Source organism: Vicia villosa, unplaced genomic scaffold (genome assembly GCF_029867415.1).
Source record: "Vicia villosa cultivar HV-30 ecotype Madison, WI unplaced genomic scaffold, Vvil1.0 ctg.000217F_1_1_3, whole genome shotgun sequence".
In the NCBI taxonomy this organism is placed as follows: domain Eukaryota; kingdom Viridiplantae; phylum Streptophyta; class Magnoliopsida; order Fabales; family Fabaceae; genus Vicia; species Vicia villosa.
Window position 1 is genome coordinate 791,899 of NW_026705081.1, and position 14,370 is coordinate 806,268.

Below are 14,370 nucleotides of genomic sequence, written 5' to 3' on the forward strand. Positions count from 1 at the left end.
ACCATGTTCTTCTCAAAATCTTTAAGAGGCTTGCCTAGGGCTCTCAAGTGGGGTTGGAGTCTTTGCATTTTATTCCACACAACATACATAGGTCTTCCATACAGAGGTTCATTCCAACTTCTAGCCACTATGCTACTATAACCATCCAAATCAGCCAAGCAATTCCTGAACTTGAACTTGTTTTTCTGAGTAGGTCTGATTAGGTTCTCCCTCAAGCACAACATCGAATGTTCAGACACACTAGGGGGCATAATAGTAAGGTTATACTCCATATGTTGTTGCAGCCAATCAATATTACTAATTACTCTATCAATACTCGAGTATATAGCATTATCTTTCTGTTTATTAGTCCAAGTGTAATGATTACCTGTATTATCCATTTCATAGAGCCCAGTAGTTCTCATCATGCTGCAAAGGTCTTTATATTCATGTTAATTAACTTGTCTGCCACCAAGTCTATCATTGTTATTCAAAACATTGTTGAAGCCCCCAAGAATACACCAAGGACCCTGTTGGTTCCTATGGATATCCTTAATATCCTTCCACAACTTTTGTCTCTGCTCAAAATGATTCATAGCATAGATAGATGTCAGCCAATATTTCCATCTACCCATACTATCTTGAATGCCACAGTGTATCATCTGGCAGTCATTTTCCTTTACTCTAGTCTCAATAAGCAGAGTAATGTCTGGGTTCATATCAACAAGACGAGAGGTTATCTCCTTGATCTTACCCACTTTATTGATCCCCCTTAAGTTCTAAGAGACTATCATGGTACTTGGTCTGGGAACACTGTGGCATCACCCTACTCTAGTGCTCCAAAATCATTTGCAAAAGTAACTCATGCATTCCCCACAGGCTGTTTTCCTCTATCTCCTCTTAAGATTGTACTCCATTCAACTTCACTTTGTTCCACCTGTTGCTCAACATTGTTTCTCACTACATCCTCAGGAGGCTTCACTTCTACCTCTGAACTCTTATCCTCCTTCCTTTCCCCTGGTTTCTCTTGCACCCATTGTTTAACTGGTTTCTTTTTCTTATCACATTTGTGTCCAATCTTCTTACATATGTCACAATAGGCTGACTTCCATTCATATTCCACTGCTTGCTTCATTACACTTCCTTCATATCCCTTAATGTTTATCTCCTTAGGTAAGTCCTGTGTAATATCAATCTCCATAAGCATCCTAGCATAATATATTCTTAACTTTTTTGTTGTGAATTCGTCAGTGACAAGAGGGGTTCCTATGGCACTACCAATCTTACTTAGACTCCTAGCCCTTCATAAGTGTAATGGCAGCTGAGGCAGCTTCACCCAAACCGGTATTGTACGTAGCATATCATCTTTAAGATTAAACCCTGGTTTCCAATCCCTGAGCAGCATCGGAAGGTTACGTATAGTGTAAGGACCACTCATAAATACCACATCCTTATCAACCACGGAGTGGAATCAGAGTATGAAATAACCTTCGTCATTATAGTACATATCTGGTAACTTCACAAAATTCCAGAGTTTCAACATAAATTGCTTAACTGCATTCATACTGACTTCACCTCCTAACACATACATGATTAAAGCAGAGTCCCAAAATCTTACCTCTTGTGCTATATCTTCCTCTTCAATCTGGACCTCAATCTCTCCATTGTGCATCTTTGGCGTAATGTACTCAATTGTCATTCCATTCCCAGGGTTTCGATTTCCACTGAGGACATCTACCCATAGTTTTCTTCCTTCTGCACTAGTTGCTTCCAGATCTAGGGTTTCCGTTTTTGCCTCTTCTCCCTTCTTCTCTACTTCACTCTCCTTTCTTGCAGGTGAATTTGTTGGTGTTTCCTCTTCGTCATCCTCACTCTCCATAATTCCATCAACCTGGTGGCTAGGGTTTCAAATTCATTTTTGCTCTTATATTAAATTATAATTATGTTCTTTTATTTTTGTTGGAATCTAGAGTAATGGAGGATGTGAAACATTTTTTTTTGAGTAATATGCTTTGATTATGTAGTAATTTGTACGTGATAAATGCGCAAACTTAAAATTTTTCAAACATTGAAACTTGAAAAACTTGAAACTTGATTGATCTATTAGCATCCACACCCGCATTTGTAAAAATGATTAAATTTCTATTATGACAAATGTTGTAAATTGTTTTAGCCATAGCTACCTTGAGGATTTGTCTCCTCCAACCCCTCTTCTTTGTTTCACCAACTATCCAAACCAGTTCCTAATTCCACGCTAAAGGATTTCTTTGATACCTCACCCACACTAAAATATTAGCCCAGATTCTGATAAGATAAGATTAAGGTACCCATGGAAAATTGTAATACTTGATATTACCAATACATTGAATGTAATGCTTTTTAATAAAAAAATATATAATTATTCATTAATCAATACCCTGGAGGCATGCATTTGCAGAGCCATTTGTTAAATGGTGATAATGAAATGTTGAAATGCTTACAATGGTGTCATCCCCCAAAACTTGCCCACTATACTCCAAGATTTGATTCACAAGATTGCTCAGTTGATCAATAGTCGATTGTTCTGACCTGAAAGTCAACTGTAGTCAAAGTACAGTCAAAAGTCAAGATTTTTGGTCAACATCCCTCATTTTAAGTTACATTCATCATTTGATCAAGGGGTTGATCATGATTCATCAAGAAAAGTTTAGAAATCAACAAAATTCAAAGTTTCTAAATCAAGGTTTTTTAGGAGAAAGTCAACTGAACTTTGATCAGTCATTACTCTCACATACTTTATCAAGAATTTTCCAACCAAAGCTCATTTTTAAGGAAATTCAATTCTCTACAACTTTGTCTCTCTAAGAGCCTGGCCAAAAAAGCATCATTTGGAAGATATGAGCTAAAACATTACAGGTCATTTTTTAAAGTCAACAAAAAGCTGTTTTGTGTCAAAGCCAATATCATCAAGATAAATCCTCAAATGCAAAACAGGTTTCAAAGTGGCTTGTAGAGGACATCTTGGGCTTTCCAAAAAGTCCTAGATCACTTTCATATCATAAATATTGAGGGAGATATGCCTTGTCAAAGTTGGTCATTTTTTAGTGAGGTGCATGAAGAAAATAAGGGTCAAAATGGATTTTTTTGTAAAGCACCCCAACATTTTATGATCCAAACTTGTTCTTCAAGCAATCAAGGAGATCCAATCTGAATGCCACGAATTATTGATGATTATTTGATTTTATATGAATTTTTATTCATTAAAAAGTCAATTTAATCAAATATTTGGAAGGAAAATAGAGAAAATTCGATTTGATCGATTTTTCAACTATAATCAATCACCAAAATATGCATTATTTCATAACAAATTTGTGCTCATATGGATTGGTTGAGAAAGATTGAAATTTGTCCAATTTAGAAAGATTTATAAAACAATTTCAATCAAAAATCAATTTTTTTGGTGAAGATTTAATCAAGTTTTACAACCCTAATCTCATCACATATAAGTACATAGTCATTCCACATTGCAAGAGGTCGGATTTTTGGAGCAATAACCGTATTCAAAGAGCAAAATTTTCTTCAAGAACTCAAGATCGATTTTGAAGATTGAAGGCGTTTCAAAGGATTCTGAGCATTGCTACACGTTCATTGGTGATTGCTGAAGCTGTTTGGATACTCACACGACATCAACACCCCTAGAATCACCTCCATTTAAGCCACGGTATGTCACTAAGAACATGAATTCGAGTACGATGATTCACGCATCCATATTGAAATTTGTTTGCATATTATTGTTTGTGATGAAGTGTTGATTGATTCTGGACATTTAATTGTATTTCTGCGCACGTTTACTATCGATTGCCATGTTAGGGTTCTTGGCCGTGAATTTAGGGTTGTTTGATTTAGCACGAATTAAGACATGAGACAGGTACAGGCGCACTCGTATGAGCAAGACGATCACAAAGGTGGTCTTGGATTTAATTTTCTGTGCACGTATGAGTTTTTTTTATGATCAACAGGTGTAATAGGTACGAGCTTTTTACAGCTTGTCTGCAACAAGCGTTGTAAAAGCGTGTTTCTGGTTTTTCAGGGAAGAAGATGAAGCGTGTCACCACGCTATTGGCCAATTCAAATATGGCGCGCTATTTTCATTTAATTGCTATTTTCATATATTATTTTGTCTCTGTATTACTATAACATATGCAGCACGCTAGTTGGGTTGGCAAAGGGCTTCGCTGGCCCCTAGAAGGGCGTGGGTTCGATCCCCGTCCCTTCAATATTTTTATTTGAATTAGCAACTTTTCAAATCCTGTGCGTACTTCTTGAATATGCCCACCATGTACTCTCATCATCAGCCATCAAGATCAAGATCAACAATATCTAACGTACCATGATGGGGGGCGCATCACATGGACATCTCTCTCGGCCTCACACAATCAAAATCCTGGTTTTCTATTTTTATTTTATTTTATATTTATTCACTTGTTTTATACTTTTAATTATAACCTTTAAAAACCTTTTTTTTCATAATAACTTTAATTTAGGTTTTTTCTTAATAACTTTAATTTAGATTTTTTCATAATAACTTTAATTTAGGTTTTTCATAATAATAACTTTAATTTAGGTTTTTCATAATAACTTTAATTTAGGTTAATTAATTTAATTTAGGTTAGTAATTTAATTTAGTTTTTAGACTTAGGTTAAATAATTAGGGTTAATTTTTAATTTAATCAGGATTAGGGTTTTCTAATTAATTAGGTTCTCAACCAATAATTAACTAATTAAAGGCTTTGATCAACATAAGTAGGTTAATTAAAATCGATTAATTTTTTACTCATAATTTAGGGTTAGCACCAACCCTAGTCCAGGATTTTAATCTGATTTCTATTAACGGTGGTTAACTTTGCCCCGTTTGGGTTTGCCTTTTGTCTTGCCTTGTCGATTTATTAATTTGATTATATTAACTGTGGCTAACTTTTTTCCCCAATTGGGGTTTACCCTTTTACCATGCTAATTTTTCATCATTTGCCTAATTAATTATATTCTTGTATCTGCCCCAAAGCCCCGTAATAGTTTAGGTTTATTTTTCTGCCTTATTCTTTCTTCCGGGTTTTGGCTATGTAATCCCCCACCCGAAGCCTTTTAATAGCGTAGGAACATTTATATTTTTGCCTTTATTATACTGTGTGGTTAGTAACCTAGGGAGTGATAAGCCTGCTAATTGAACCTAGATCACTAATTATAAGATAAATATAACTGAATTGAAACACATGATTGTTGCACCCACACACCTTTAAGGTAATCCCTCTTATTGCTGCCTTTCGATTAAAAAAATAGTCGAGTCCCTCGGATACGAGGATGCCTTAGCAAATGTTTCCCTCAGTTCATTATCATCATTAAAGATCATAAGTCCCTTCGATGTTGCCTACAAATGTATATGATCTTGTCCCTCGAGGTTGCCTACGATAAGATGATGATTGTCCCTTTCGAATACTAAGGTATCCTCATTGGTTGTCTAAAATGACTATTATATCCTTCCCTGAGACTTCCTACCCTCTTTATGGTATGGACAGCCTTATGGCGAACGATAATTCTCGATGACCCTTTTCAAATCCAATGAAAAGACTACCTACCTTTCTTATGGTATAGATAGCCCTTTCAAACGAAAATCTTAAAGAACAGAAAGACATTAAACTTAGGGTAGGTGCTTTTAACTGCTTACTCACTATTCAAACTCAAATTGCTTTTCACACCCCTTTTTCAAATCAATTCGAAAAGGCTACGCTTATTTACAAGCTAAAGTCCTTATTCAAATATTTTCAATTCACACACGACACTCTTTCAAATTTTTCAAACAAACAAAGTGAGCTAAGCAATTAATAGCCCATGGATAACCATTGATACAAAGGGTGCTTACACCTTCCCTTTGTATAACTTACCCCCCGAACTCAATCTCTTTCAAAGGTCTTTCCTATTCTTTTTGCCTTTCCAATTGGATAAAATAAAAGTCGGTGGTGACTCTTGCTATCCGCAACATTTTTTAAAAGTCAGTTCTACCACCGTGTTACAAATGGCCAGTTTTTTTCGTTTTTCTCCCTTGGAGGAAGGCCAACTCCCCAATTATTGAAATTGTATGTAAAGTCAAGCCTGAAATTGAGAGATTAAAAGTGAAGTTAGGTGCAGAAGGAAGCAAATTACTAAGTAACACTAAATATATAAAAATAATAAAGTAACAACTATAAAGATAAAGCTGATACTAATTTTGCCAAAGTTAAAACACTAACAACGATAAATCCCTAAGCAGCAAATAAATCCCTACGAAAAGTAGTGTGTGTAACTGAAAAAATAAAAATTTGAAACAATTCAAAAAGCTTAATTCATCTCAATACCTTCTAGAATGTCACATACCACTATGGCGATTTCCGCAACATTCTAAACAATGGAGTTAGACACGCGGGAATATTCAGCTCTACAACACTCTGCTAAGTGCTTTCATGCAAGCACCATATATCATATATAATTGCATAAATGTGCTAAAAATGAAAGAGACAAAGACAAGCAAGAAAAGATATTAAAATGTCAACAATGAGAGGCTTATACAATATTTTGAAATTCAGCTAACTGCACAACAACATCCTAGTCTCCGTTTCTCTGTAATTCAGCTAACTCTATACATTTGAAATATTATGTTTCCACTTCAACAAAGATTTCACATAACAACGTATAAACAAACTTAATCCTTTGTGATGCATGAGATGTTTCTTGGCCAGACACTCTAAGAATAGTAAGATTAAGCTTGGAATGTCCATAGTTTTGATCAGCCCTGACAATCTGCAATAATATATAATAATTTAAAGACCGCCATGATGTTCAACCTTAACTCGAAAAGCTCCGCTGCATCAGTCAATCCTAACATCACATATCAACAAAATACCAACCCAAATGTCAGATAATATCATAACCAATAGTTCATCGTACTTTATTCCTGTATAAAAAATACAAAACCCTCTATATTTTGTAGTTTATCAGACCCATATGTTGCAGTTGATAAAACCCAAACCCTAAATCAAAGTTTAAAATATTTCAAACACCAGATCTGCACAAAAACATGATGAAAAATGATGAAGATCTGCAGAAAAGTATACGAAACAAAAACTTATGATGAACTTATGCAGTGTTTTACAAAACCAATTTGGTCTCATCCACTGAAAATTTGTAAAAAAAATAAGTTGTATCGATTTTTCAACGAAAACAAAAAACTGCAGAAGTAACCAACATGAAGTTTTAAAAAAAAAACCCTAAAATAAGAAATGTCATCCCAAATTAAAAGTGAAAAAACCGTAAAAACGAAAACTCACCTCTTTATCAACTAGAAGCATTTCAAAGTGCTATTTAGTCTTCATACAACTGACCATTTGTGATGGATTCTAACCACAACCTTCCAAAGTTCCTTACTTTCATTGATGTCCTTTCTCAAAATGACTTGCTATGTTGAAGTGTAAAGCATAAGATATTTTGGAAGAGGAATCGGTTTGGGGTTGAACCAGAGAAGTATATATGGAGATATGTGGTATCATTGAAAACGAGTTGAGAGAGAAGTAAATCTGGAGAGATGTGGTAGCAGGGGGAGCAGGCTTTTTCAAAAAGCAAAATAGGGTTTTCAGATGGAAGAGAAAATATTCCAAACACTAGATCTGCACAAAAACATGATGAAAAATAAAACTTTGTTAAAAAATAGGGTAGAAAAAATGGGTAAACTGGTTTCATGAAATAAACATTGGATGAACATAAAACAAGTAAGATATTTGTGAAAAAATGACGAAATATCAACATGAAATATACGACTTGCATTAAGTTCGTAACATTATCCATTTACCTGGTGTGGAAAATGGCGGAAATCTTGATCAAATACAAGTTGACGAAGAAGCAGAATGACCAGAGAGATTGAGGAAAGAAATTTTTGAAGTAGATATGGAGAGATGTGGTAGCAAGGGGAACAGGCTCTTTCAGAAAGCAAAATAGGGTTTTCAGATCGAAAAGAAAAAAATTATTTGGAATAAACCACTAAAAGACAAAGTAGGGTGTCACGTGTTTCAACTGGTTTCCAAGCAAATACCCCTTTGTTTGGAATAAACCAGTAAAAGACATTATTTGCCCCAAAAATGTTAATTTAGACTAAGATAACCAAAGGGTATTATGGTGAATTTCAAAACAACAAATTTTCTTATATTATAGACTAGCACATGGGTTTTAGCACCTTTTTTTGTTAGTATCAAATGTCAAATTTAGAGATTTCTACATCCATTTTGTCATTCTTTCCGCCAAGTTTGGCTTGAAAAGTACTTGTCTAATGGGATATTTTGTTCTACCATAATGGGGTGCACAAGAAAATAATACTTCAAATTTCTCGTCGTTGTTAAAAGAGTTAGAGAAAATTTTCCCATCTTTTGATGGTGCACTTCCAATCCTTGCAATACTTTATGATGAAATAAATTAGGTACTGAGAGGTTTCATACTCTCGCTCTACAAACGACAAGATAGACAAAAAGTCCCCCCATGTCACTAGGCCATACAAACGAGGGTGGTCGTGAGAACACTTGTTTGGCTGGGCAAAAATGTAGTTTCACAGTCCAGTGTCCACTCAAAAGTGGTTTGTTTCCTTAATAGTTTACAAAATGGAAACGAGTGGTGAACGAGCTTGGAAATGAATCAAGACAAAGTTGACAACATGCCATTTAGTCGCTAAATGCGTTTTTTTGTTATTGGGGTCATCATGTTAACCTAGGAGCTTCCCACAACTTACCCCATAAGTTCATTTTTTAAGATTTAGTCAAATGTCAAACTTTTAATTTCTTTTAGTATTGCCTCCAAATAGGTCATATGCTCTTCTTGTGCCTTATACTTGATGATTGTGCCGTTCATATAAACTTCTAACATATTTTCTACTTGATCAACTATCATCGTAGAATGACAATGGAGGTTTCTCATAGGTCAAGAAGCTCTCAATAAGCACACCTTTGTGAGGATCATTGCTAGAGAGATTACTACAACTACTACTATTGTTTTTGGATTTTTTCCTATAAATGTACAAAGGGAAGTGTTTCTACCAATGCATACCATCTGAGTATGAGGTGAAGATAAGAAAATTCCTCTTAAAGTGATTCCCGCATACGCCGTAGATGATATAGTATGGGCCTGAGATGGTTGATGTCATACTTGGTTGTTTAGATAAGCTAGTTAATTTTGACTGCTGGTAAATATTTGGCACTTGATCTGGCGGTGAGGTAGGGGAAAGTGTGGGTGATACCTGTAAATACTATAAGATGATCATGTCAGTGACTATTCAAGGTGGAAGGAAATATTTTAGGTTTAAAGAATTTCTACCAGGAATTTTGATGTTCACCTATTCTTTTATAGGCTGATTTTAGGGTTTTTAGGAATTATAACCCTTTATAGTAAGAGAGTTGTCTGGAAGATAGGTGTCAGTGTTTTATTTGTTTCATAAACTAACAACTTTACTTAAATCATTCACGTTGAGTAGGTGCTTCTTTATAAAAGAATTTGATATGTTCTTCAGTCCCGAAGGTCCTTTTTCTAAGACCTTTATTCTTTGTGTATGTTGATCTTGTGGTTTCGATCTAACGGTCTCAAAGATTGTGAATATAATCAAGTCTTATTTATCATAGGTCCACATCTATTTTGAGGTGTTGTAAACACGTACGTCGACCCACACGAAAACAAAATAAAAATTAAATAGACGGTATTCTTTTTGTAAATTACTTAATTATGTATTTTGAAAAAAATAATTTGTTAATCTCCTTAGAATGACATTAAATATAAATTGACTATTAGAAGTAGGAGTGTTCGCTGTGCAGTTTGGATCGATTTTAAGGTAAAAATAGGGAATTGCTATTTCCATCCATATGAGTTCTCTCCCACCACCACAAAATGTCTCAAATGCCCATAGCATCCGGAGATTCATCTCCGAACGCACATTGTTTACACATATTTCAGCACAAATGATTGAGCCGCCCTTATTTTGTGTAAAATTGGATATGTCTGAAGATACATCTCATGACACATCTTTTTGACACACATTTCAACATAAATTGTTGAGTCACCCTTATTTTACGAAAAATTATGTGTATTAGGAAATGCATATCCAAACACATTTTTTTAATTAAGTCTTAGCTCCACTATAGAGGATTAACTGGAATAGTTATTGATTTGAACTCCACCATTTAAGTTATTCCAACAAAGGATATTCCCCGTTGATAGAGCTGTTATAGGTTAGTCATTTTTCATAAAGTTTCTATTTATTTTTTTACCTTGTAAAGGGATTTTGCCATTAAATTCAATCGATAATATTTGTATTATTTTGGATTTCTTAAATTGTGAATGATACTAATAAATTTTATTAAACCATCTAATATTCAATTAACTTAAAGAATAGTTAATAAATAAATAAAAATAATTTTGAAGTTTATTTTAAATACTTTTTTCAACAACTTATTAAAAGTTAATAAATAAATATAAATAGAAAATCAAAACGGTTGAATATGGTGTGGTGTGTTAGTTACATGGATATTTTTTTTTTTTGTTTGAAAAGAGGGCCGAAGCCCAAAAAGAAAAATAAACTACAACGAAGGCTCAAGAGAGCCGAAGATTCCTAACGCACGCATCATCCTCCAAAGAGTAATTCAAAAAGTGTGGCGGTTGATCAAATATAGAGGAGACATTGTTCAGACACCCATGATTAGCTAGCATATCTGCACTTCTATTCACATCTCTGTATGAATGAGAGATAATAACCACTTCATGATCTCCAATAAGCTTTTTGATATTTCGCAGAATGGTAACACACTCTAATTGTCGTATCATACCTTCTTCAATAGCCTATATAACAGTTGTCGAATCCACATTAACTTCCGTCCTTCGCAATCCAAGCACTTTAGTTAATTTAAGGCCTTCAAACACACCCCAGAACTCCGCAAGTAAAGAACTGCACTTGCCTAAGAATTTAGTGAACCCAATTTTCCACGAACCCGTATGATCTCTAACAAGACCACCACAGCCAGCCATCCCGTTACTCTTTCTAGCACCATCAGTATTAAGCTTTACCATATTCAACACTGGAGGTTGCCATCGAACATCTGCCGCTCTTCTTCGATCTCCCTCCAAAACTCGATAGAGATGTTGAGCTTTAACATACTCATCACTGGAGGTTGCCATCGAACATCTGCCGCTCTTCTTCGTTGTAGTTTGTTTTTCTTTCTGGGCTTCGGCCCTCGTTTCTTTCTGGGCTTTATTAAAATTATAAAATACAAATAAATAATAGATTTGATATAATATATAACATATAATATATTAAAAATTAATATTACAAAATGAAAATGACCGATTATGATTGAATCAAATGAAATAATAAAAGTAAATTGATTAAACTAAAGTAATAAATAATATTAAAAATAATGGTACCAATAATTTTCAAAAATAATTCGAACCGAGCGGTTTTTATAAAATGACATTCAAACACATTTAATAATTTTTAATTTTTTATGCTTTTTAATTTTTTTCATTAATTTACAATTTTTATTTAGATTGATTTAAATTTAAACACTCAAATTTGAAGTTATCAAATTCAACTTTCTTAAATAATTAATATTATTTTTATTTTATGTGTCATTTTAATTCATGTTTTACATAAGTAAAAGTTTATTTTTTGTTAACTAAGATTAATATATTAATTCAAAGTTTATTGTTTGTTATACATGGTCGATATAAAAAGTTTTATATAATAATTATTTTAAATATGTGATTTTGATCTTTCGCCACAAAACATGAAAAATGGAGCAAAAACCAATTTCGCCAGAAAAAATGAAAATCGCGCCAGGAAGGGGTCGAACCTTCGACTTTCTGCTTAGGAAACAGACGCTCTATCCACTGAGCTACAGGCGCTTTGTTGTTATCTACTTAATTTTTTGTTTAAAATCAAATTCTATTTAACGAAAGTACAATTAAGTTACCAAACAACATTGCCTAGTTCTGTTTATATGTGTTTAACCTTTCAGCCTTATATTTCAATTCATAAAAGAAAAGGATGGGATGCTATTATTTCTTATCACAAAATTTATCCTTCAAAATACTCAATTACATCATATAACATACATAGGAACATCATTTGGATCCATTAGAAAAAAAACAAGAAAACTGAAAGATTATAAGAGTTTTGAAACATATGTTCAAAAGACTGAACCATGCAATCAAATGTTACAGAATGAGAATCAATATCAATTTTAAAGGAAAACACATGATCTGTTCTTCTTTCTTTTTTTCTTTTGCTTTGGAGGCTGCAAAACTACCTTGATTGCAGCATCAAACACAGCTTTCACATTCTGAAATATTCAAATTAGACTATGATTACAATGTGTATATAATATTAATAATTAATAACTATATATATTATGTAACAACCTGTTGAGTTTTTGAGCTGCATTCTAAGTACACTGCTGCACCAATTGCCCTCTTCAGCTCTTCTCCCTGCCCAAAACCATAAAAATTCGGACAATGATTTACCGCAATCGTATTATCAAAAGATCTCAACCGTTAGATGAAAATCAGACAACTAGTATTCTAATATAACTAAAATAAAATTTTGAATACTAGTTGTCTGACTATTATCTATGGTCGAAATCTGCAATTGCGTGACTACATAGAATCCAATTTCTACCACTTACCTGGGCAGTAGTTATAGGTGTTGCTCCAGGATGATCAATCAAATACTGTCTATCTTCCCTCAAATCTACAAACCAATAAAATGAAAATAAAAATAAAAATAAATTATTAAATGATTACTAAGGCTCAAAATTTAGCATTAACAAATAACACCAAATTTTAGCTCCTACCAAGTTTTGTTCCCACAAGCACAATTGGCACAGTTGGAGCATAATGTCTCAGTTCAGGAATCCACTGCATAAAATTAGCCTAGTTATAAGATTCTATTGAAAAGAATTAAACCATGTCACAATTCAAAGCAAAAGTGAAAAAAAAAGTCTAGATTTCCTTTCATAAGAACCTTTTTCGAGATATTCTCATAGCTGGCTCGACTGAGTAGCGAAAAGGCCAACAAAAACACATCTGCTCCTCTATAGCTCAAAGGCCTAAGCCTGTTGTAATCCTCTTGTCCTGAATTTATAAATCAACAATAACTAAACGGGTACGCAATTCTAATTATAATCTCTATAGCACCGATACTTCTAATAGAAAACGTGTCTATGTCTCTGTATCTGTGTCAATATTTTGTAGGTTATAACTTATAATACAATTGATGTGTAACATAATGCTTACCAGCGGTGTCCCATAATCCCAAATTAACTGTGCTACCATCAACCACAACATTTGCACTGAAGTTATCAAAAACTGTCGGAACATAATCCTTAAAAAAACAAAAAACAAGTGAATTTTTTATCAACCAAACAAAAACTAAATTTACATGTCAAAGAAAAAAACATTATAATACCGTAGGAAATGTGTTGCTTGTGTAAGAGATAAGCATACAAGTCTTTCCAACAGCTCCATCTCCAACAGTAACACATTTGATGAATCTTGCTGTACTCATTTTCACACACACACACCCTTTTTTTTTTCAAATCAAGAAGATTCAAACTTTTTCTCTACTATGTTGTTTCCATCACTGCATGGTTTGTTCTATTATATTTCCTTCACTTTGAAAAAAAATTTGAACTAAAAGTGAAAAAAAGACTAAAAGAAGAAAGTGCAGTGCTTAGAAAGAAAAGGGTGAGGGGTGTGAATTTGAATTTTGAATAGAAAAGGAGGGGAAGTGAAGCATTTAATAAGGAAAGTCCTATGTCACCAACTTTAGTGTGACATATTTTAAGATTTTCATTATTGCAATTTGGCTTTCTGTTTCTTTAAGGGGAAGGACAGAGTTTTGGATGAGCAAAAAATGAGTTGTTGTTTGGTGTTGTAGTGGTGTTAGTTGGTTAAGTATTGTACAAGGGAGATTGTGAATAATTATTAGGACTTAGAATGTGATTTTTTTTGGTTAATTAATGGTTAAGAAAATATAAGAGTAATTGATTATAGATAGAGAAAAATAAAAGTTGATTGTGAAAATTTAATGTTCGAGTTTGGATAGTACCAAGTTGGTGGTACAAGTGTTATACAGCTCCCAAAACACTAAATTTAGGATCAATTGAAATGTGGGTGGATGATTAGAAAATATGTGACATAACACAATATTAATATTATTGAGTACCAACTGGAATTTCACTAATTTGGAAGTATTCCGGCCCGGTCGGAGGTTCGATAATAGAAAAACTCGATCATCGATCTAAAGATAAGGCATTGGAGAGTTATTGAACAGTCTACCGTGTCAGAAAACGGGGGACC

The 14,370-nt window shown here is 33.7% G+C and overlaps 1 protein-coding gene and 1 non-coding gene across 2 annotated transcripts; both read right to left on the reverse strand.

Annotated features, from left to right (window-relative positions):
• Window positions 1-11,843: 11,843 nt before the first annotated feature.
• On the reverse strand, window positions 11,844-11,916 carry TRNAR-CCU (transfer RNA arginine (anticodon CCU)). The gene has a single exon. It is a non-coding gene; the product is annotated as a tRNA-Arg (tRNA).
• A 146-nt stretch (window positions 11,917-12,062) lies between these two features.
• LOC131625437 (rac-like GTP-binding protein RAC2) lies at window positions 12,063-13,878 on the reverse strand. The gene is made up of 7 exons (XM_058896304.1): window positions 13,478-13,878; window positions 13,306-13,393; window positions 13,034-13,143; window positions 12,864-12,927; window positions 12,696-12,760; window positions 12,433-12,498; window positions 12,063-12,353 (listed from the first exon to the last, which is right to left on the reverse strand). The coding sequence occupies exons 1-7, from the start codon at window positions 13,574-13,576 to the stop codon at window positions 12,255-12,257; spliced, it is 591 nt and encodes a 196-aa protein (XP_058752287.1). The 5' UTR covers window positions 13,577-13,878; the 3' UTR covers window positions 12,063-12,254.
• Between the last annotated feature and the right edge of the window lie 492 nt (window positions 13,879-14,370).

Excerpts from the sequence above, each read along its gene's own strand:
- LOC131625437 (XM_058896304.1), bottom strand. The coding sequence starts at position 13,576 with ATGAGTACAGCAAGATTCATCAAATGTGTTACTGTTGGAGATGGAGCT. Across the intron at positions 13,144-13,305 it reads GGGATTATGGGACACCGCTG|GACAAGAGGATTACAACAGG; the intron begins GTAAGCATTATG and ends TTATAAATTCAG. Across the intron at positions 12,761-12,863 it reads GCTTGTGGGAACAAAACTTG|ATTTGAGGGAAGATAGACAG; the intron begins GTAGGAGCTAAA and ends ATTGGTTTGTAG.